The following is a 23836-nucleotide window of genomic DNA, read 5'->3' as shown; positions in this document are numbered from 1 at the left end:
TTGTTTCCCCAATTAAGTGAGCTACCTGAGGGCAGGGCCCACCAGGCCCACTTTTCTGCTTAATGCCACCTGGTCCAGTGCCATGCTGGGGAAATGCTCGTTGAAGGGATGAGAAGCAGAGCATTAGGAAGGCAGGGCTAGGTCCTTACAAACTGGGCATTGCTGTGGTTCCTCCGCAGCCTCATGGTCATCTTGGTGCAGGGCTCTGGGCTGTGACTCAGCTCCTCCTTGCTCTCCAGGAAGGTCTTGGGTGAGGGTGACTCCACCTTCACGTCCCCGCCTGACTCCTCCTTCACCACTATGGTGGGGGGGCACTCGGGCCCTTCCTTATCTGGGAGAGAGGAGAATGGCTCTAAAGTACAAGTCTGAAAGTCGCGGCCCAGGCTCCTCTCCCCTGGTGAGGCCATTCTTCACACTGCCCCAGCCTGTCAGGCCTCACCTTTTTTCCGCAGAGTCTTATCCTTGGCCATGAGGCCCAGGCCCATCATCTTGGGGCCTGCCCCATAGATCTGAAGCTTCTTCAGCTCAGGATTCTTTTCAATGTCTTCCTCTGTGGGTTCCGGCTGGAAGGAAAGAAGGAAATGAATCAAGACTATCTTGGGCAGACTGCCCCATCCTAAAAGAACAACAGCCTGGACTCTACCACATGAGTTCATGCCAGGGTGGAGGCATAGGTGGGCCCAGGCAAGAATTCAGATTGCTTTTTGGAGACTGAGGGTAAGTGAACTCCCTCCTTATTCCTCTCTTGGAATGGAATTAAGATGGGATCTGTTTTTCCAACTGTAAAATGAGAATATTAACTCCTATCTCACAGTTACAAGGGGTTTGAGGAAAACATATATAAAGAAATCTAAGTATTTGAATCTACCAATAAATGGCAGTGACTAATATGATCTGGTAAATTACATGCTTCGGTGAGCCCAGGGACAGTGTGTATCTTGTTCTCTGTTGTATCCCCAATGCCCAGAAGAATGCCGGCACATAAGCTTCTTCCTGAGGCTAAGATATAGTTATAAGGAGAAAAAGAAGAGTTCTTCCCCTATGAGCAGAGTGAGTCAGGAAAGGAACAAGGCAGGCAAGAACACCAGACATAGGAAAGATATTATACAAACAGATCAAAACCCAGCTCAGAAGCTCAGCTGAGAGTAGAGGAAGAGCAAGAGTGAAGCCAGAAAGAGGCACACTACTGCTCAGAACTCAGAGAACCAAGAGAAGGGAGAGTGGAACAGGGAAGAGAACCTTGGTCAGAGGGAAGGGAGAGGACTCTTCACCACCAAAGCTCCAAGTTAGAAGAAGGGAAGTACTCACATCAGGCTGTAGTCTCTTGGCTCGCCGGCCATAGCTGTTGAACTTGGAGGGCTGCACAGACTGTCGAAGGGGGATACTGTGGGGTTTGTATTCCTTGTCCTTCTCCTCATTATCAAATGGACGTGTGTTGCACTGCTGGGGACAGGTGAGGGGTAAGGGTCAGGGCATGGGGCCCCAGCTCCCAACAGCAAGGACCTCCCTTTACCCTCACCCAATAGCAACCAAAGCCGTGGTTTCACACCGCCCGCCACCCACCCACCCAACAGGCCCTGCTCAACTGGCCACTGACACCAGCACACACTTTGGGAATTCTTCTCATGCCTCTGCTTATGCCATCCCTCCTTCCAACCCCCTCCCCGCAACCATCTCCCCAACTAAACCAAACTCCATCTCTTCCCAGACCTCTCCAGGTCTCCAGTCCACTCCTCTGAACCAGTTCCATTAAGAACAAGTGTGGAAATTTGCATCTGGCAGGGGAAAGCCTACTCCCACCCCGGCTCGGCATCCTTACCACCAGGTTGGCTCCAGACTGGTACATCTCATAGGGGTAAACGATGCGTTCATAGTGGGAGCGTAGCAGGGAGCCAATGTTTTTGCCTGGTGGGTAGTTGAGGCGTTGGGCCACCCGAGCCCATCGACGGTCCTTGCAGATGGCTTCATAGCCACCTTCCTCCACCACGATCTGTAAGGACAAGCAGAAAGGGACGTGGATGTGCTGTATGTATGTACAGAAAGGACAACGAGGACAACTCCAGCCCCTCACTTCACTGGAGGCTACCCCCTCCTACCTCCACCACTCAGACTCAAATTGCAGCCAAGAGATGCCAAGAAGTTCTGATGACAGCTTGTGTGCTACCAGGCTGTGCCCCTTCCACTGTAGCCTAGAGATCCAATATCCAAACCAAGGTGGCCCCCAGAGTACCAAGGATATTAAGGTGTGGGGTGGGGAGGGGTTTGAGAAAAACCTGTTCTTACTTTGCTGAGGCTGTAGAGGTCCAAGATCCGCCGTTCTACATTGGGAATCTTTAAGGAGGAGCCCTGGATTTCCCAGAATTTGGCAATCTGATCCAAGTAGTTCAGTTTCACTCTCGTCTGGGCCTGGAGAAAAAATGGCTCAGAGAGGCCGGCCTCCCCCTCTACCTGACCCCTATCTTCTGGCCTAATCTTAGGGGAGGAGAAGGGATGCAGAGCAGCCCACTACCCAGGGCCTCTCCCAGTGAACTGGATCCCCAACTCTAGGTAGCACCTCGCCCACCTCTCTTATCTTTGCCACCTTCCAGGCAAGAGGAGAAGCCCAAGGTCCCAAAACAGAGCAGGTAGAGTCATAACAGCCAAAACTTTACATATACTCTTTCTCAATCTCCCTGACAGGGCTGTAGAAGTATTGTCATTTCTTTTACAGAGAGTCCCTGCTTCCTCAAGTCACACAGCAGGTACCAAGAGATCTGAGTGTCAAATAACGTACGTATTTGCTTTTCCTCTGCTAATAATCTGCTGTATAGTCTTGAGTAAGTCAGTTCTATTCTCTGGACCCGTTTTCTGATTATGAGGGAAATAAAAAACTGCCCAGTCCACTCACCCCAGAAGGGTAGACTTATGAGAGGAACAGTGAATGCCCTCTGGAACTCTGGAATTAAATCTAAGCTCTAGGCATGTTTCAGAGAATGAAGGCTCCAAAAGAAAACATTCACCTCTTCACATGCACCATGAAATTTGTTCCATGGTAGCTGAAGGGTGAGAGTGTATGCTAAAGATAGAATGGCCTAAAGAACTGAGATGGTGTACCAAAGCAGCACTGCCACCTGGCCTACCCAGGAACCAATGTGGGCCAAAGATTCTAGGAACAAGGCATGTACCATGCTTTCCCGAAATCTCAGTGACCCAAGAAGGGCTCCCCAAGGCCCCAAGTCTATAACCACCTCACCCTAATCAGAAGGCCTAGTTCTAGGGAGAACTGGGTGAGTCATTATCATTCATTACCTTGCTCTGATCCCATTAGGGGAAAACAGGGACAGTTCTTTCACAGATGAGGAAAAGTAAGGTCTATTTGTGGAAAGGAACACCCTATGGCTCCTTTGCTATGAGAATCCCTAAGGGGCCAGGAACCCTACTCCCTCCACCTCAACCCCTTAGCTTTCCAACCTTGGCCCATCCCTGTCCCTCCCCCTCATTAGCCAGCACTATCTCTCTAGAAAACCTGTCCCTGTCCCATGGTAGGCTACACCTTGTCCTAGCTATACCCCAGCAGACCTGGTCAGATCCATTTCTCTAAGGACCTTGTACCCCATACAAGAGATGATTTTTGCCCTGACCAGCACAGCACCTAGACCGACTCTAGAACAGTGATTCTCAATGAGGGGCAATTTTGCCCTCCAGGGGACATTTAAGTAATGCCTAGAGACATTTTTGGTTGCCATAACCGGGAGAGGGTACTATGTGGGTAGAGGCCAGGGATGCTGACAGACATCCTACAATGCATAGGACAGCCCTCCACGACAAAAAATTACCTGGCCCAAAATGTCAATAGTGCCAAGGTTGAGGAACTGTGGTCTAGAAGACAAGTACGCTTTTAGGTAACGGGTATTCGGTTGGGCCTAATAGTCACCCCCACACCCCCAGACATCTAGTAAGGCTTGAGGATACATAATAATGAGGGAGAGGAGTGGTAGCATACCTCTACCCTACACCTTCCATGGGAAACTCCAGAACTTTACCTCTGGAACTGGCTTGAGGGCATCTACTCTCATTGCCCTGGGGCATTCTCAAGTCCTTAGTGGAGAACCTCATCTTACCCATGCAAAGGGCCTAGATTTCCTGTATGGAACATAAAGGAGAGGGAAAAGCCTACCTGCCTGACTCTCTGTCCAAGTTTGTAACCATTACAGCTTCCTCACAGACCAGTTCTTGTGTTGTTCCTGCCCATCCACCTCACCTCCCACCTTACCAAGCACCATGGAAGAAAGGTAGGAAGCACAGGGTTGTAGATGAATTGGATAGATGAGGACACATTCAGCTGGCCAAGCAAGAAAGGGTCTCAACCAGCCCCATGTTTCTCTTTTGTTGACCCAAGCAGGGTAGGTTAGTTGACAGGGGAGCTTCAGAAGTAGCAAACCTTTGTGGGAAAGGGCCACCCCCAGCCTTGGGGCTATCAGATTTGGGATGCTAAATGCTCCTGCTCTAGGTTACATTCAGAGCTCTAAAGCTTCCTCCATGCCCTCCAGGCAATTTCACAGAAGAGAGAACAAAGGCCTAGTTAGGTAAAGTACCTTAGACAGAGAAGGTAGGAGGGAAGTGGGATCAGAGCTCAGGTATCCATTCTCCCAACCCCACCACCAGTTGCTAGTCATCTTACCTCTAGTTCATTCAGCCTCTGGATTCGGGGAGTAAACCTGAAGTTGTCCACTTCTACAGCAAAGGGTGGCTGCCAGTCCTGAGTGGGTACAGAGGAAAAAAGGGAGTTGGGTTATTCCAGTATAGTGCAAGACCAGAGGGGCGCCAAAAGCAGCTCAGCACCCCATTCATGCCTTCCCAGACCTCTAGCCACATCAGACCTTTTAACCTGGCAAACACCCAACCCATACACACACAACTCACTACAGGGCTTTAGAAGCCCCTCAAGTCCACATCCAATACCCCATGCAAATACCCTAGGAAATGTCTTCAGAGTCCCTGCAACAGTACAGTGCTAGGATTTTAAGAAATAGAGAGATGGGGCCCAAAACAGCTGACTTCAAACTCTCCCTATGCCCACATTAACTCCTCATCCCCTAGACATAGGACACACAGTCTGGAAGTACTGGAAAGCACACAGGATCTGGAGTCAGAAAACCTGGGTTCATGTTTTAGCGCCACTACTTACTAGCTAAGGGATTTTACCTTTCTGAACCTGTTTTCTCAACTGTAAGGTGGGAATATGAACTCCTGCCCTGGCTTCCTCATAAGACTGATATGAAAATTAAACTGGTTTTCAAATGAAAATGTTATTCAAAAGAATCATCATTAAGACTTGACATCTAAGGCTGACCTCACTACCCAATACATATGCAGGGTAGCTCATCTCCAATTTGGGCAGGATTTAAAGGTTTGGGCCTTTAGTGTCTGTTCTCTCAGTTTAAAAGGCCTGAGATAGACACTGCAGGGAAGAGCAAGGAACAAGGAGCAAGAATTTGCAATACTCACCTGGTCAGAAAGGCTTCCTGTGGGTCCACTCTCAAACACCTGCCCAGTACAGGAAGAGGCAGGGGAGGAAGCGGGGAGGGGTGTCCTAAGTGCTGGGATGCACCACTGACTGTGGTAGCAAAGAATTGGGAGGATTTGGGGAGAAGGAGGGAAGTCAGGGAAAGATAATGAAAGTGGGGGAGACTCTGTCCTGCCAAGTCAGAGCTTGTTGTGTCCTGCCCAAAGGGCAGCTGTGAAAAGCCTTCTTCCCAATGCCCGCCTGCCCCCCCCCCGCCACACCCCACGCAGTCCTTTCCTCCTCAGAATCCTGGCTCCTGCTTGGGTGGTGAAAAGAACCTCGAGTAACCTAGACCAGTGCCCTCATTTAATGAATGGAGAAAGTGAGGCCCAGAGAAGAAATATGATTTCTCCAGAATCACATGCTGAGTTAGTGGTAGAGCCAAGACTAGAACCCCTGTCTTCTGACCTCCAGTCCAAGGCTCTTTGCACTACACCAGGCTACGACTGTTCACGCACATGTGCATACATATGGAAGCGGGGGAGGAGGATGGTAAAAGAGAAGAAAAGCTGTTGGCCTCTTCTGTACACACACTTTGAGAAAAGGGGCCAGGGACTTCCCTGATGGCGCAGTGGTTAAGAATCCACCTGTCAATGCAGGGGAATGGGTTCGAGAGCCCTGGTCCGGGAAAATCCCACATGCCGCAGCGCAACTAAGACCGTGCACCACAACTACTGAGCCTGTGCTCTACAGCCCACGAGCCACAACTACTGAGCCCACGTGCCACAACTACTGAAGCCCGCGTGCCCTAGAGCCCATGCTCCGCAACAAGAGAAGCCACTGCAATAAGAAGTCCGTGCACTGGAATGAAGAGTAGCCCCTGCTTGCCACAACTAGAGAAAGCCCGTGAGTAGCAATGAAGACCCAATGCAGTCAAAAATAAAATAATTAATTTTTTTTAAAAAAGAAAAAAACAGAAAGGGGCCAGAGGACTCATACTTGCATGCACACATATTCCCCCCGCCAAAGCAGGTAGCAAACACATGGGACTCAGTGAAGCTGGGGCAAAAACAAACAAACAAACCCAACAACGACAAAAAACCCTCAAACTAAAATGATATGGCTCAAGCCCAGACAAGCTCCCCATGCCCTCTTGCCTCCCATCAGTAGGGCACTCCCTCAGCGCAGGTAATCCAGGCAGAAAGGTGCTCAAACCCCAAACTCCAGGCACCTTTCTTTCCTGCTGAATCAAGTTCTAGATAAGAATAAGCGCAACATCAAGCAACCTGACAGGAAATGGCAGAACTGAAATCCTAGAGCAGGAGCTGTGCATGCAACAGATAGCTGGGAAAGGTTCAACAAATCTCCCTGCCTGGCTCTCCCTGGGACCTACAAGCTCCCTCATCCTGCCTTCAGTCCCATACTCCCATGTGCCAAATACTCACTACGTCATGATGGTGATAAAAAGGTTGGCTACCTGATGCAGGAAGCAAGACCCTTCCAAGCTCCCCTGCGTCTACTCCAGTATACCAACACTCTCCTCTCACCCATCTTCCCCAAGAGTAGCAGTCACCTGCCTAGCAATTCAGAATCCAAATGGCCCTTCAGGCAAACCTTCAATTTCCAAGCACCCACCCATACAAAGGTTCTCACTCTGGGCCCAAGCACCACTTGGGTGAGTGCGTTAAATTCCAGCCAGAAGTCCTGGCTGCCTAAAGGAGGCCTAGGAGCAGCCCTACCGGAGGGGAAAACAGAACAAAAACCAGAGAGAGCCAGGTCTCCTGGATTAGAGGGAAGTACAGTGTTGGGGTAGAGAAGAGAAGCATAACAAAGGACGGCCCCCTGCAGGGGACGGACGGACACACACACACACACACACACACACACACACACACACACACACACACACACACACACACACACACACACACACACACACACACACACACACACACACACACCAGGGACATGTCACCTATCCCACCCCTGGTCCCCCAAAGAAGGGTAACAATACCCACACAAGGCCAGGCTGCCCCAAGAAGTCCAAGATAGAAAAATGAGATAGAAAATTCAAGCCTCAACTACCCCTTATGGCAGATATGCCTCTTTCCCACAGGCCTGCCGGGCCACTTCAGGGAGTGCCTCCTTGATGCTGTCCAGGACTTCAGCCTCTCCTTTCTGCTGGCCTTCCCGACCTCTCACTACCCACTGCCACTTCCTCACCATGGACAAGGAAACCTCAGAGATCTGTGGCCAAGCTCCAACAAGGAAGAAATCAGCTTACCCAACACCTCTCAGAGGATCCATCTGAAACCAGCCTAGATGTATGGCTGAACACCAGAAAGCACCAAGTTGAATAAGGAGGCCTATGGTGCCCTCCTCAGGTGGCAGCAGGGTTTCCCATTTGGTTTCAGCCAGGAGACACCTACTCAAAAATACCCTGTTGCAGACAAACTCAATTCCTGCCCTTGGAATCCCAAGTGGTGACTGAACAACGCATATCATCATTTCCCCTCCATGCTAGCAAGGTGGCAGCCTATCCTAGCCCTTGGGGGACTTCTCCTGGCCTGAAGCCAGGCCTAGGAGCAAAGATATGCCCTTTGTCACTGACATCTGGGAATCAAGGGTTCCAAAGGAGGCAGACTTCCATCCGTCCATTCTGTTTCTGGGAGTCCAAGAATATCCTATTCTCTGGGACCTCCTACATCCTGGGACAGGTCAGAGTAGAAATCTTCTGGGAAGGACTCATATACCCCACTCCAAACTGACTGGTCCAAGACTCTCCACAGAAGTCAAGCCTGGGCGGTGATGTGCAGGAAAGGCCCAGATATTGCCTTCGACTAGGAAAAGAAGGGAACAATTCCCTGAACCCATCTCAGGGGAGCCAAATAGAGCCTGTGAGACTGATTTCCTGACTGGCTTACCAGCCCAGAATATTATCATAAATGGACTGGCCTGGCAGGGTGTGAGTAAATATGAGTCAACCCACATAGGAGCAAACCAATGACCACATCAAACACCTTTGCAGTCACAATAATTACCACTTATCTAGTGCCTACTACACACAGACGCTGCCTAGTTTAATCCAATTCTCGAAATAACCATTCATGGGACCCATTTCACAGGCTCAGAGAGATTACGTTACTTGTCCAAGGTCACAAAGCTGGTAAGCTGCAGAGTGGAGTTCTGAACTAAGATCTATCTCCCTTCAGAGCTGTGATCTTTCCATTACACCACACTGCCTGCCTGAAGAGAAATGATGCCAGTAAATGGGAGAAAAGCCTTATTTAGAGCAGCCTTGACCTAGGTGGTTTGGGGTAACCAAGAGATGTGCGGGGTGCCTCTCTGGGAACTCTCCCCGGGGCCACTAGGCATCCCTGTCTTGAACCTTACTAGGAGTAGTTCTGAAGGGCGGGGTGGGAGTTGGGGGGTGGCGGGTGGGTCTCCGACTTAGGGCCCTCACACCACGAAAGGACCCCTGGCCCCAGCACCCTTTCTCCGACCCGCGTCGCATCCACAACGGTCCCAGCCACCCCATCTCCCCACAGCTCGAGCTGCCCTCCGCTCCAGACTTCTCCGCCCGCTACCCTAGTTCATCATCCCCGGCCTGGTCGCCGGCGACCACCAGCCCAGGGCCTTACCGCGGGTGGGCGGATCTTGCAAATGCCCGACTTCTCGGCGATGGGCCTGATTTTCGCAATGTAGCCGAGAGGGTCTCGGAACTCTGCCCAGCTAGGCTCGAACACCGGGCACTCCGGCGGCGGTAGGAAGTCGTCAGACCCCGGCTCCATGGTGGGCCCTAGGACTGGAGGGCTCGGACGGCCCTTAAGGACTCATGGCGGACGCCGCTGTACGAAGCCGAGGCACTGCTCGGGGACTAGGCCCTAAGCGGGGCGGCCGCCGCCCGCCGAGGGCCCAGGGGGCGTGTAGCTGCCGCGCTCTGAGAGGCTCAGGCTGACGTTACTGCTACCACCTCTTCGTCCTGCTCCGTTCCTTCCAAACTCTGCCGCTGCCTCGGAACTACCGCAGCCTTCAACACCACAGTTACCTCCCAACCACCGCGGCCTTCATCGCCGCCGCCGCCATCTTGGTTTGTCAGCGTCTCCCCCCCTCCCTTCACCACAACAAACCAGATCCCTCCGCAGGGTGTCCCTCCGAGCCTCGTATAACGTGCGTGAGGCCAAGCCCTAGGGAGCCTTCATCCCGTGGAGACTGAGCTGAATCGGCAGGCGTGGGTTCCCTATCAGGAAGCAGGAACTCAAAAGTGCTTCCCAGACTGAGAGCAAATAGTCCGCCTCAGCGGCGGAGGAACAAAGTGTAATTAACTGCCGGATCCTCTTTCCGGTGGACCGGCGGTGCACGTTTAAAGGCCAGTGCTGCGCATGCGCGTTATGGAGACAGACCGGAAGAGGAGTTGGCGTTGGTGGGTGGTGGGTCCGAACTGGCACCCCCTCGATGACCTCAGCCCTGGCGCGAGCCCCGCCCCAACACGCTCTCTTTCTCCCGGGTCTTTCCGGTGTGGGCCACAGAAGGCGGCTTCGGGTGCCTGATTGCAAGGCACCCTTCTGCAGGCCCGCAGATTAGGAGAGTAGTACACAGCTCCCAGCTCTAGGCGCTGATACCTCTGGGGCTTTGAACGAAGGAAGTCGGGATGCTGCTCCCTCCCCGGGGATTGCGGATTTTTTGAATCCTGGGTCCCGAGGAGAGGAAGAAAATATTTATTTTGTCCAAATTTGCGTGTAGAGACCTCTCAGAGATGGGGCTTCCATTCTTAACCCCAAAGAGTCATTGTCAGTCAGCATTTGAATGAACACTTTCACCTGTTATGTGTGCACTTTTATCGTGTCCACATTTGTGGCATGTACACCTACAAAATAAGCCTGAGTGTATCCTACCAGTGCCCACCGTTTGAAGCACCTACTGTTTGCCCATTTGTGAGCCTACAGTGTACTTATCAAATATTTGTGTACATGGATTGTATTTATTGTGTATAGCCTGTCTTGCATTTGAGTACCTACTATGTGTACATCTGCTCCTATTGTGTGCATGTTTGTGAGCAGTTTCTGAATAGGTTTATTGCATCTACTTTGAGTATCAAACCAGTACTTTGCCCATATGTCAGACGTCTACTGCATTTGAGGAGCTCTAAGTTATTCATCAGTTGTGGGCCTACCACATGTAGTTTGAACACCTACTGTGCACATATTAGTTACATACATGCTGATAACGTGCTTATTTTGTGTTCCCCCATCAGACTGTGAATTCCTTAAGGGCAGGGACCTTGTGACCTTATACATCCTTAGCACTTGGCATGGTAAGCAGTACATTAATGTTGAGTAAACAAAAGAAAAATGAATATTTTTGAGCAGCCTTAGTATATATTGACTAAAAATAATACATACTCTTTGCAAACATTTCCTGGATGTATTAAGCATCTGCTGTAAGCTTGAATATGTTTGAAGGTGATGGAGAGTGTCATTCCTCCATTCAGTTAACTGTTTCTAATCACATACCATGTCCCAGTTAGGTATATCATTCTGCCTACTTCACGACTGAGCTAAGGGCATTCGCTCTGAGGGAGTGGGGAACACTGGTAGGAGCTCACACCCTGGAGTCAGAGAGTCCTGATTTCTAGTCCCACCAGCTCTGCCATTTTCTAATTATGTGCCCTTGGGTAAGTCCCAACTTATGTAACTGAATGATGTTGTATGGAGATGATAATCCCTACCTTGCAGGATTGTTGTACAGTACCTGGCATATAGAAGGCCCTCAGTATCTGTTAACTGTTATTTTTACTTCTGAGAGTCAACAATGTGTCAAAACCCATTAAGAATCTCCTTTGTGTCAGGCATTGTGCCTAGTGATTTCAGATTTTTTTTTTACCACCTGAACCCTTAGATTGCCTTGAATGTTTGGAACCTTTATCCCTACTTGTCTTGTGAGGAAACTTGTCCCAAGTGATACATATAGTAAGTGACAACTCCTTTCTAGTTTTCTAGGTGTCAGGGGAAACCTCAACCCTTCTCCACCTGAAACACAGGTGAATGACCCAACTGAACAACTGTCTGGACAGGAAACAGAAAGCTAGGTGAGGTGATGCTAATAACAGTAAAAAAAAAAAAAAAAAAAAAAAAATCACTAGTCTCTCACATGTGTAAGCATTTAACAGCCCACATAGCTCTTTCATACCAATTATCTCCCTTAATCTTTGCAACAGTCTTGGGAAAGATGTAGGTCAATTTACCCATTCTGTAGATGAGGAACCAAGTTCCAGACAGATTAAACAACTTGCCCACTGTTACACGGGAAGTTGCTGCCTCGGGGTCAAATGCTCTTCCTGTCATTTGCTCCTACCAGTGATAGAACTAGGCAGGAGAAGGGTGAGGAGAACAAAGAAGATAAAAGAATATGCCAAATCCTAGGTTGAAGGAAGTTTGGCCTTTCCATCTTGAGGCAGCTCAGTGAAGGGCAAAGAGCATGAATTAGGAGTCAGGAGACCAGGTTTGGGGTCTCAGCTCAGCCTAGCCTTCCCAAAGCCTTCTCTGAGGTCCTTAGCTGGGACACCACCCGCACCATCCTGGAAGGGCAAATGGAAATTGCATAGAGTCTTTGAAGCCAGTCAGATCCAATTCATTCATTCATAAACATTTATCAAATTCCTACTATGCACCAGGCACTCTTCTGGGCCCTGGGAATATAATGGTGACCAAGACAGACATGGTCCCTGCTTTCTTGCAGCTGACATTCACCTACTGAGATCTACCAAGTACCTCACCTCCATGAACCTTGATTTTCTCATTTATCCAATGAGACTATGTAAACCCTTCCTCACAGGGTAGTTATGAAGATTAGAGATCATGATAACTACCATTCATCAAAGGCCAGGTGCTATGAAATAGGTATTGGTATCCCTGTTTTACAGATGAGGAGACCGAAGTTCAGCGAAGTATAAACTTAAGCAAGTCACATGGCTAGTAAGTGGCAGAGTTCAAACCCAAGTCTGTCTGACTGCTGTACAATTCTGCCTGTAAAAATCTCAGATGGTGCCCCCTCCCCCCTCCAAACCACAGGTGCTCAGGAAATGGAATCCTTTCTCAATCCTTGGATCTTGCTGGAGACCTGCCTGAGTCTGGGCACTGCAGGGTTAAAAACTGGGACGCACCAGGGAGCTCACCCTGGACTGGGGGTTCGGTTGGCCTCACCCACCCACCTGGAAGAGAGGGTCTGGCATGGAACTGGTACGGAGCAGTGATTGGAATGCTCAGCTGTGCTCTCGACCACACTCAATCCATCCACGTTTTCTGGATGAACTGTACAGTGACTTTGTGCCTCACTTTCTTGATTTGTAAAATAGGGTCCCTTCCAATTCTGAAGTAGGTATGAGCTGTGAGTTCTAACTCCTAAATAGCTCTGAAATTTACCCCCTCCTCCCCATGCCTTTTTCTAATCTTCTGCTCCCCATGAGAGCCATTTACTAACTCTAGCCAAGATTATTAAAAGAGCCTCCTCAAGATATCAAGGTCTCTATGTGAATTTATGGAGATAAATATATATATATATATACACATAGAAAGAGAGAGAGAGAGATGCATATTATGTGCTTAATACATATGCATGACAATAAAATGATATATTCAAAATAATGATAATTCCAAATGAATTATGATAGTAGTGGATTATAACTCATTAAAATAAGAATCCGTGACTCCACACTGATAGAAATAAATAAAATGAGGGAAAAGGGAAAGCTCTTCCTTCAAAGAATGATGGAGTTAGAAAATCATCAATAGATGCTCAAACTTTTTCCAAATAAAAAAGCAAACCCTGAAAACGTAGCTATAACACTTAGTGCCCAAATCTTGGTTCCTAGATGCCATTGTCAACCAGGCATTTCCAGGTCTCCTTGGAAAAAATGGTTGACTCCAGGGCTGGGGCAGGGAAAGTACAAGATGAGACTGGAGCATCTTGTGGTGCCAGAAAACAAGGAAGTGCTCAAGGAAAGATGGAGACCTGCCAAAAGGACACAGGAGCCAGCTTGGAGGGCCTCTTGCTGGCCAAATCTGGGACATTTTGAACATCAAAATAAAGAATGACATTAATGTGTTATAACTCACTGAAAATGATAGACAAGCATGGTCCATGAGAATATAAATACATAAACATAGGAGAAGGGAAAGCTCTCCTTTACACTGGAGAGCCAACTAATCCATGTCAAAAGAATGATGGCATTGGACAGTCACCATTTGGCAACCTCAAGAATCATCAGTAAATGCTAAAACTAGTGAGTGAAAGTTTGAGGAGTAACAAGACAGTTACATAATGCCAATGCATCTCCCCTCAAGATACTCATTAATTACGGAGGGAAAAATAATAGCTTTACAACAGAGACACTACGTAGCCCAACGTGTCACCTGGTCTTTCTTCAGCTTCTACAGAGACCCTGGAGGCGCGAAGCCTGGGTGAGAAAACCTGCTGGCAACAGAGGAATGAGGATATGGGGGCTGCTCACCTCTGCTTTGGGATGTGCCATGCCCACCACCTGGGCTGCCCTCTCGCATTTCTTTCTCATTATTCTGCTAACATTACATACTCGCACACCTCCAGGCTTTTGCACATGCTGCTCCCTTTGACAAATGCCCTCCTTTACTGGGCTAATTCCTACTCACCCTCCAAGACTCAGCTAAAGGAGCGGTTCCAGAAACGCTTACCTGACCCCTGCCCCAAGTTGGGTTTTCCCTTTCTTTGTGCTCCCACACATGCTGTGCTTCCTTCTGGGACTGCACTTATTACTATATTGTATTGACATCATCCCCCTAGGCTGTCTACTTCTGAAAGCCTTGTCCTGCATTGTCCAATATGGTAGCCAGTACCCACATGTGGCTATTTAAATTTAAATTTAAAAATTCAGTTCCTCAGTTCAGTTGCAACCAGCCACATTTCAAGTGCTCAATAGTCACATGTGGCTAGGGGTTACCATACTGGACAGCACAGGTATAGGACATTTCCATATTCACAGAAAGACTTATAACAGGACAGCACTGGTCTAGATAAAGATAAGAACTCCGTGAGATTCTAGGACCTTTGTCCTTTCTTGTGTGTCATCCCTCCTCATCCACATTGCCAAAGAGATTGGCAGTAGAACGTTTGAGGACAGCCAGTGAACTCCTTGTCTTCAGGTCCTCAGGGAAATGGGGAGGTGAGGAGCCCAACACCCCTCCACAGCCTGGATGGTGAGCCTCCAGGGAGAGGGGGAGGGTCGAGCAGGGATGGCCCAGTGCTGGGACTGCAGTGAGGAAGGGAGGAGGAGGAGAAGGTAGGAGAGAGCTGAGAGAAGCATGAGGGGGTTCCAGAGGGGCCTGAAAGCTTGCATCAATCAATAAATCAACCAATGCCAAGATACTTTAAGATTTAGCTTAGAAAGAACTATTCATTCATTCAAATCAACAAACATTTTAGTGTCATCTGTGCTGTGCCAAGCACTGTGCTGGGCAATACTCTGGACAGAGGTGATTCAGACCAGTGTCATATCTGTGCCAGCTATGGTCTAGTGGGGAAGATAGATAATGATGTGAGGGATCTCAGAGAATGTGATCAAGGGCACTTTGTGAGGGATGGGTCCTTTAAGGCCAGCTCATAAGAGTGAGAAAACCTTCATCAGGGATGTTAGGGGAGTACATCTGGCAGCGGGGAAGGCACAGGTAAAATACTGAGTTTGGAAATTACACACAGATCTTTTCAGGGAGTGGTGAGTGGATGGCCAAAGTGTAGGCAAGAAATGAGAGGATTACAGAGATTGGCCAGGGCCATGTGGTGGAGGACTTCCAACGTCAAGGCAAAGGAGTTTGTACTTGTTTCTGTAGGTGGCCGAGAACAGCTGACTGTGTGTCTGGCAGGAGGTAGGCATTTCACATCCATCTATTAACAACTGTCCTGTAAGACTATTATCCGTATGCTACAGGTGAAAGACCAGGCTCTGAGAAGGTGACTTGCCAAAGGCAACAGTCAAGTCTGACTGAGTACTAAAAGCTGAGCTTTGGGAAGACAAAACGAGCATCAAGCTGAAGGTGGGAGAAGTGGGAACAACCAAAGGCAGTCCAGCTTGGTCCACTAGGGAAGAAACAAAAAAACTGCTGACTGGACTTGATTCTGGACCAAATGCTTAGATGGCCCCAACTGCTGCTTTTGCTTAAATGTGCGTATGAGGAAGAAAACAAAGACATTGATCCCAGCTGCTTAAGAGTGGGGCCATCCAAACTGCTCCCTCTTAGAGGCCATTCCACACTCTAAGAAGGCCCTCCAAATATTTACTGACTGCTGCTTCTGGGGACCCTGCTGACCCTAACCAAGAGCCAGTGTCCCCCATTCCTCCTAGGCTCTGCTGAGACCCAGGACATGATTAGTGGTGCTGGAAACATGTCCATTTTATAGGGAGGCAGTTTTGGGCACTGGAAAAGGGCCTGGACTAGAAGTCAGGAACGCCCCATCCTGACTTGCTGTGTGACCTTGGGAAAGACCCTTCCATTCTCTGGGCCTGACCCTTCCTCTGTAAACTAAACAGAGCTCAACTATTTGTTATCTAACATCCCAAGTACGTACACAGAGCTCTTAAAATGGATGTATCTAGCCCTCACTTCCTGGCCCAGGTCACCATCCGCCCCCCCCACACACACCCTTAAGGACACAAATGTGGCCCAGCTGTGGGGAAGGAGAGAGGGCTCCAGGGCAAAGCCTGGCCAGTCACAGGAAGGGTGAGAATAGATGCCACAAGAGTAGAGGAAGTATCCAACCTGTGAAAGCAAGAGAAGGGAACTAACTTGCTGAGCACCTACTCCATGCTGGCTGCTGGACATTCGTTACCTCATGCCTTCATCACAATCCCACGTGGCAATGGCTTATCACCCCAAGTTTTCAACTGAGGAAACAGAGACTCAGTTTCCCGAGGGCGCTAGGAAGGGGAAGCCCCAGGATCTGAACTGGATCAACTCCAAAGCCCAGACCCTTGCCGCTCTGCTCTGTCATGCAGATCGTTAATGAAACGAGACAGGAAAACCTCCCTCACCCCCACCTCCCACCCAACCAAAGCATCTCACCCACCCAGTTGCCTGAGCTTCTACCATCAGCGCCTCACCTCCCTGGGCTAAGGCCTCTCTCCCGGGTCTCCACTGTGGGGGAGGGGGCACAAGTAGGAGGCAGAGGCGGGAGGTGAGCACAAGGTCTTTTATGAGGCATCAAATATACATTCTTATATACAAGGAGGAAAAAAGACAATGCCTAAACCCCAGCTCCTCTCCATACAGCCCCTCCCGCTGCTGCCCTTCCCCACCCCCAAGCCCTGGGGTCCCTGGCCCTTCATACAGCCAGGGTCTATCTGTCTGTCTGTACTGCAGCCCATGGTGGAGAGGGGAGAGGGAGGCAGGAGCTGAGAAAGGAGCTGGATATGCGGGGCAAGAAGAGGAGCTGGGGCTTGTAAAAAATATATTTATAATAAATAAACAGGGCTGTAAAAGGGCTGGAGAGGCAGCGGAGAGTTTGACGGACAGAAGGACTCAGGCATCCTGGCTCCCAGCCCCCACTTTGATGGCTCCAATCTCTGCCTCAGGAAGGACATCTCAGGCTCACGGTGGCCCTCTGGGAGCCCCTCTCCCCAGGGCTGATGCTGGGTGCCCTGCCCCAGCAAGGTGTGTGTGGGCAATATCTATAAAGTGCATTGTCTTCAGCTGTAGGTGGGGTAGGTGTGAGGGAATGGGGGGCATGCAATATGGGTGAGGGAGGGCAGCGCCCTTCTCATCCCAGACCTGAGCCCCCCCGCCCCAAACCTGTCTGGACTTTGATCAGGATAAGAACGTTGCAAGGAGAGGCAAGGTCCTGAAGCTGAAGAGGTCTGGGCTGGGGCCCACTGGAGAGAGGGCAGAGATTGGCTCCAAAGAGGACGCACTGCCCCACCTGGGGACCAGCATAAGTGGGGGCCCACCCACCGCGTGCACTGATGCTCCATGTCCTCCAGCAGGTGGAGAGACACATGGAGGTGCGTGGTCAGGCCCTGAGGTCAGAGAGAGGGCCGAGCCAGCTGAGGTTTGGCCACAACTCTACAGAGCTCCCTCCTGGCCCTACGCGGCCAGAGGTGCCCTGGGGAAGCCTTCACCCTCATTGTTCCCGACACCTGCCCTTCCCCACCAGCCAGAGCTGACAGGGAGCTCACACTGGCCCGGAGGTCTGAGGCCACCCAACTAGACCTCCAGGGAAAGGGAGGGGGGAGGGTGAAGAGAGGAAAGAGGACGAGGATCTCTGAAAGGTCCTCACCACTCCCCAGAGCTTGAGAGCCTTGCGTATAGGCTTCAAGTGGCAAGGAGTCTCGAATCTGGAAGGAAATCCCATGGAGACTGTTGGGGGTTAGAGGAGGGGTCCCAAGGCAGGGAGGCAGTGGGGAGGAGGACATGTCTATGTGTATATATGTTTTGGAAAAACTGAGGAAGCAGAGAGGGTGTGAGGCCCCTCTCCTGCAGATTCCCCAGACCTCCCTAGTCCCCAGCTCACACTCTCCCTTCATCAGACCACGGTGCTGATCCGGCTTGGCTTGGCCTTGGGGTTTGCAGTGGGTGGGTTGGCCGTGCCAGGCGGCCCAGAGGCGTGCAGTGGGCCGTGGGGGGAGGTGGGCGGCAGGGGCGAGTGTGGGGTGTGGGGTGAGGGTGGGGGCAAGGGTGGGTAGGAGGGGTGGGGTGGGATGGGTGAGTGCGGTGACAATGGTGACTGGGGGTGGTGGGGGTGGGAGTAGGAACTCCCTGGTGGCCGGGATCCAGGGCCCCCAGCGGCCCCTGCTGCTGGCATCATCTGTGGGTGGTGGCTGAAGATGAAGTGCTTGGGGCCCTGTTTGTGGGCTGGAGGGTGCTGGGGGGCAGGACTGTACAGGGGCAAGGGGGAGGTGGGCTGGTGCAGGGGGTGGCGGCCATGTGGAGCAAACTGAGGGTGTCCTCCGGCCCCCCGTCTGGGAGCTCTGCCTGGCCGGCCCAAGGTATAGTGCTGGGGGCCTGGGACTGGGCCATGGGCATGGAAGTGGCGATGCGGCCCCACGGGAGGAGCTGAGGCAGGAGGCGGTGGAATGGAGCCCAGCTGCGGGAGGGGTGGGGGCTGCTGAGGAGGTGGGGGGAGAGGGGGCTGCTGAGGTGGGAGGTAGGGGGGCGGGGCCGGGCCCGGTCCTTGGCAATACTGGGCATGCAGGGCCTGGAGCTTGGACTGCCCATCAGGCAGCACCCCCAGGCCGCCGTGGCTGTGACCGTGGTGGTGGTGGTGGTGGTGGTGGTGGGTGGAAGAAGCAGATGAAGAGGAGGCAGAGGCCTGGCCTGTTGGCGGTGGTGGCATCTGGAAGGGCCCCTTGCCCCGCTTGCTTCCAAATAGGGAGCCCAGGAAGGATGAGGAGTTGGAGACGGGCCTCTGGCTCTTGTACTCCTCTGGCGGCGGGGGTGGGGGCGGAGGTGGCATCCTCTGGTGAGGGCGTGGACTGCTAATAACAGACCCCTGGAAGGGGGGAGGGGTGGAAGTCAGGCCGGTCTAGATGTCCTAAACCCCCAACCCTAAACTCCACCCGGTCCCTGAGGGCTGGAGCTGGGGAGACAGGGCCCTCCCACGGCATAATGAAAACCAAGTCACAGTCCTGTACTTGTACATGGAGCGCCCCCAGCTTGCAGAGCTCTGCTGTCACATCCACTATCTCATCTGAGCCTCAGCTGGGAGAGGAAGAGTTAGCAGTACCTCCTCCTCATCCCCATTTTGCAGACAGGGAGCATGTTAGGCCCAGAGAGACAGAGTGACTTGCTCAGGGTCAAAGAGCAGGACTTGGAGGTAAGAGCTTCTCTGGGCCCAACTCCAAGGGCATCACTACTTGGAGTCGGCCCTGGGGTTGAGAGGGGCCTTGGGAGAGTGGAAGATAGACTGAGAGACAGGCAGAGTGAGGACAGACAGAGTTGAGGACAGATTGAGAGAGTGGTTGGCTGGGAGAAGTAGCCGCAGGGTTCCCGGCAGGGAAGAGGGGGAAGCAACAGGTCCCCTCCTCTTCTGGGGCTCCACGGGCGGCGGGGCAGGGCTCATGCAGAGGACAAGTGGGGCAGGAGCTGGCACTTACTTCGATGGTGCTGTCCAGCGATCCCACGCTGTTACGCCGCCCCCGCTTCCCTGCACCCACAAGCAAGGAGCCCAGCGTCAGAGCAGCAACCCCCCCTCCCCACCCTGCTGGGCTCCAGAGCTGGGCACCAGGTCTGGGCCCCTCCCGGGGACAGACACCCCTATTCCCTTTCCCCCGCTGAAGAGGGGGAGGTGGGGAGGAGGAGAGGTGGAGGAGGAGGAGCGAGAGGAGGAAAAGATGGAGGAGGAGGAGAGGTGGTGCTGGACAGACAGAAGAGGAAAGAGAGGAGAGGTGGAGCGGCAAGAGAGCGGGGCTAAGACTGTGGCCCCATTCGCGCTCCCTGGCCCAAACCCTGGGCTCCGCCTGTTCTGACCCAGCTCCCAGGCCCCCTGCGGCGCGGCACCCAGGGCTCTGGATGAAGGCAGGGTGCGTGCACGTGTGGCGGGTGCAAGGAAGGCTGGCAGTCAGTGATAGGAGGCGAAGAGGACACCCGGTCCCACGGCTCCCCAGCCTGGGCAGGGGCCCCAGGAGACTTGCCTGCATCAGAGAGGTCTCGCAGGGAACTGCTGAGCGCTCCCCGTTTGAGCCCATCGCCTGCCCCATACGTGTCCTCCAGGCTGCTTCGGGCCAGCGTGCCGTTCACCGAGTCCTTGGCCCCTCCGGGCTGTGAGGCGTTAGGCCGCATCATACCTTTCTGCTTCTCCAGCTCCGCTGGGTGGCAGGTGGGGAGACAGGGAACGAAAGTCAGGGACAGGAGTGAGAGGCCACCTGACTGACCCCAGCCCTCCGTGGGCCTTCCCCCTCCTCACCTGCTCTGTCCTCAGGCCTCCTGCTTCACCCCCTGGACGGCCAAACCTCAGCTACATCTCCTAAGCACTGCGGCGCCCAGCCCGTCTCGTGCCATCTCCTCTGGCTCAGTCTCCCCTTGTCCCTCTCAGTGTCTGCTGCTCCGGCTCCTCTCCCCTTCCCTGCCTGGTCTCCCAGACCACCCCTACCTTTCAAAACTGAGCTTTACATTGGCTGCTTTGTTCCCAGGAGGGGCAGGAAGGCCCTTCGAGCCTATAGTGAAGGGCACTCACTCCAGAGCCCTCTCCATTCTCAGATACCTTGTTCCAGAGCAGAGGGCTCCTGGAAGGACAGGAGCAGGAAACCAAAGGGAATCAAATCATCTATCATGTGCCAGCAGTATGCTGGGTGCTATGCGTACTCGATCTCTCTCAATCCTTACACCAGTTCAGAGGTAAGTATTAGTAGCCAGTTTTCAGAGGAAGAAACTGAGGATCCAAGAAGTCACAGAGATTGCCCAGGGTCATACAGCTGGAAGTGGGGGAGGCGACATTCTGGAAGCAGGTCTGCCTGAGTACAGAGCCCATACTCTCAGCCTTACACTCCTGCCTCCTTGCGGAGGTCACAGAGACTTCTGTCTATCACCCTCCCCTCAGCCTGGCATGCTCACCCTCTCTCTGAATGTCCCCAGGGTCTCAAGGATCTGGTGAGCTGAATGAGTGACCCTGCCTTGCTGAGGAGCACAGCAGACCCTGGAACTGTGAAGGCCTCACCGAGGAGCTGTCCGCCGCCTCTGTCTCTGTCTATGTCTTTCTCTGCCTGCCTCTTTCTCCTTAACACCATGTTACTTAACTGTGACTGCTTAGCCTGGAGAAGAGAAAACTTAGAGGGCATTGGGAGGAATGAGATGTAATCACTATTTTCCATCATATATGATCAAAATGACTTGATATGGCCCCTGGAGGCTGGGAGGATGGGTCACCAGGACTCAGCTCGGGAACTAGAATGTGGGGAGAGGAAAGGAGAGGCTGGGATGGGGGCTAACATTTGTCGGACACCTAGGATGTTCAACACTCATGTCCTACGAACATGTAGGACACACATTCCACCTTATCTCATTGAATCTCCACAACTCTGCGAAGGAGATTTCACCACCCCAATTTCATGTATGAAGAAATTGGGGCTCAGAGAGTCAGGCACCTTGCCCCAGTTTACCCAGATAATAAGTAGCATACCTGGCATCTGAACCTAGAGTCCTACCTCCAATACCCTGATTCTTTTCCCTGCTGCCTTTCAATAGAAGGAAGAGTTGGCTCATAATTAGGGCTTGGAGTAATAATCTGAGGCTGAGAGGTTAATGAGCCCCTTGTCACTGAAGCTATTCAAGCAGAGGCTGAAGTGTTCCTGGAATGAGGGTAGGAAGGTTGGACAAGCTAACCCTCAACTCTGAGCTTCTCAGAGGACAGGATTCTTAGTGTTTGCAAGGCACTGTATCAGGAGACGGGGAAGGAGACGTGGCTGGGCTACTCACACTCCACGCGGTATTTCTCCATCTCCTGCACCTCAGCGATGGATTCTCGCAGGTCGGATGTGAAGCGCAGCCGGTCCTGGAGGCTGGGGGCATTGAAGATGATGAGGACTTTGCGCTCCCCGCCAGGTACTGCAGACAGCAACTTGATCCCAAACTGGTAATCTGTGGGGAGAGGGGAGGTCAGGCACCTCTGTCAGGACTGAAGCAAGGTGGCTCATATGTGAAATAATTTTTTCTAATGTCCAACTCTGACCCAGCCTCTTCTCTGCATGAGCATCAGCAGCAGCTCCCCTTTGCTCCAAAGCCCCCAAACTCCTGGTAATCATGGCCCTGGGTTGTAAAGGCAGACCGAACTCTGGCTGCTCTCTAGAACCCCTTTTCTCATGCCTCTACCTCTACTCACATTGCTTCTGCTGCCCAGAAGGCCACCCATCAAAGCTCCTCTGGTTTAGTCCTTCAATGCATACCATGATCGCCATGCCTCTGGCCCACCAAAAAACATACATGCTGCAGTTCTCTGCCAGACCATAGCTCCCCAGGGCACAAGTCATACTCCACCCTGGCCTGTCTTACATCCTGGGACCAAGTAGGTACTTTGGAGACCTTAGCCCAGTTGTAAAGGAGTCCAAAAACTGGAGGTTGGTGTGGAAAAAGGATGAGCATGAGGGCCACGGCAAAGACTCTTGGGATGCTGGGATCCGAGAAGGGACTCACATGAATTCTGGAAGAGCTGCATGTGCATTTCCACGAGGGGAAAGGACTGACGGAAGCTGTACGTCACCAAGATCTTCTTCTTCTGGAAAATTTTGGTGACCTTCGGCAGGGGCGGGGAAAAAGACAAGAGGCAGGGTTTGGGGTGGGGAATTTCCACATGGCACCTATTGCTTGCAGCTGCCCTCCCCTCTACCCCACTGCCACTAACAGACATATACACACAAACACACATACCCACAAGCTGGGGCGAACTGAAGCTTGTGAAGCAGAACAGGAAAGACGGGAGAAAAATGCAAGTTCCTGATGTAATGATGATGCACAACAGGCACTTTCGATTTTTACAGGAACTAACTGAATGCTGCTCCCTCCAGGAAGCCTGTTCTAACACCTCAATAGATTTCCCACCACTTTCTGAGCTTCCAGAGTGCTGGTTCAGTGCCTTTCACTGCTAGGCTTTAGGAGAGTACTCTGAGTGTGTGATTGCTGGACTGGGAGCGCCAAGAGGAGTCTGGTTTTCATGTATCTTGCCCACCTGGACCAGACCCGGGGCACATTAGCAATCTTCAATAAAGCAATGTATAGAGTTAACGAGTCTTCTTCTCAACAACCAAGGTCTTTGTCAAGTACTTGGGCACTCTGGACTGAGCTAATATAAGTTGTAAACACCTCAGACCACCTGCAAATGGTGTTTAAAAGCACATGATTTGATTTCAGGATGGTTACAGTGCACAGTTATGCGAAGCATCTTTTTAGCCCTTCAGACTGTGAGCTTCCCGAGAACGAGGACCGAGTCTCCCTCATCTCTGGGAACCCAGTGCCTAGCATGGGGCTGGGCACCCACAGGTTTCAGCACATGATGGATGGTGAAACATTTACTCAATACCTGCGCGGGCCAGGCCCTCCTCTGGGTTAGGCTAGTCCGCATCTAACCTCTTATTTCATCCCCATGACAACCCTGAGATAGGGATTAGCTCTACTTCATAGAGGAGGAAATAAAGGCTCAGAGAGGGCACTGGAGGAGCTTCATCTAAAGCAGCAATTCTCAACTAGAGGTGACTTTGCCTTTCAGAGGACATTTATCAATGTCTGGAGACATTGTTAGTTGAGGAGTACTACTGCTACCTAGTAGGTAGAGACCAGGGATGCCGTTAAACATGCTGCAATGCACAGGACAGCTCTCACAACAAAGTATCCCACATCTGCC

General features: G+C 51.7%; 2 protein-coding genes across 14 annotated transcripts in view; both read right to left on the bottom strand.

Annotated features, from left to right (window-relative positions):
* KDM5C (lysine demethylase 5C) overlaps positions 1-9758 on the bottom strand; it is a 31966-nt gene extending 22208 nt beyond the window's left edge. For 3 of the 12 annotated variants that reach the window (XM_030851023.3, XM_030851031.3, XM_060291882.2), the window contains exons 1-7: positions 9127-9756; positions 4661-4738; positions 2284-2406; positions 1820-1990; positions 1309-1443; positions 440-563; positions 150-331 (exon numbers count right to left, since the gene is read on the bottom strand). In XM_030851023.3, coding sequence (XP_030706883.1) covers positions 150-331; positions 440-563; positions 1309-1443; positions 1820-1990; positions 2284-2406; positions 4661-4738; positions 9127-9276 — 963 coding nt within the window. In that variant the 5' untranslated portion in view covers positions 9277-9756. Of the gene's footprint in view, positions 1-149; positions 332-439; positions 564-1308; positions 1444-1819; positions 1991-2283; positions 2407-4660; positions 4739-9126 lie in introns of all 12 variants that reach the window. The other 9 variants (XM_030851028.3, XM_060291880.2, XM_030851026.3 and 6 more) reach the window with 7 other exon arrangements.
* Positions 9759-16697: 6939 nt separating this feature from the next.
* Positions 16698-23836, bottom strand: part of IQSEC2 (IQ motif and Sec7 domain ArfGEF 2) — a 76080-nt gene continuing 68941 nt past the window's right edge. For both annotated transcript variants that reach the window (XM_060293049.1, XM_030850998.2), the window contains 5 exons: positions 22633-22732; positions 21919-22080; positions 20139-20312; positions 19602-19651; positions 16698-18997 (listed from right to left, as the gene is read on the bottom strand). In XM_060293049.1, coding sequence (XP_060149032.1) covers positions 18032-18997; positions 19602-19651; positions 20139-20312; positions 21919-22080; positions 22633-22732 — 1452 coding nt within the window. In that variant the 3' untranslated portion in view covers positions 16698-18031. The remainder of the gene's footprint in view (positions 18998-19601; positions 19652-20138; positions 20313-21918; positions 22081-22632; positions 22733-23836) is intronic.

This window comes from Globicephala melas, chromosome X (assembly GCF_963455315.2).
Source record: "Globicephala melas chromosome X, mGloMel1.2, whole genome shotgun sequence".
Taxonomy (NCBI): domain Eukaryota; kingdom Metazoa; phylum Chordata; class Mammalia; order Artiodactyla; family Delphinidae; genus Globicephala; species Globicephala melas.
The sequence above is the reverse complement of the archived record's forward strand: the minus strand, read 5'-3'. Positions and strand labels throughout refer to the sequence as shown.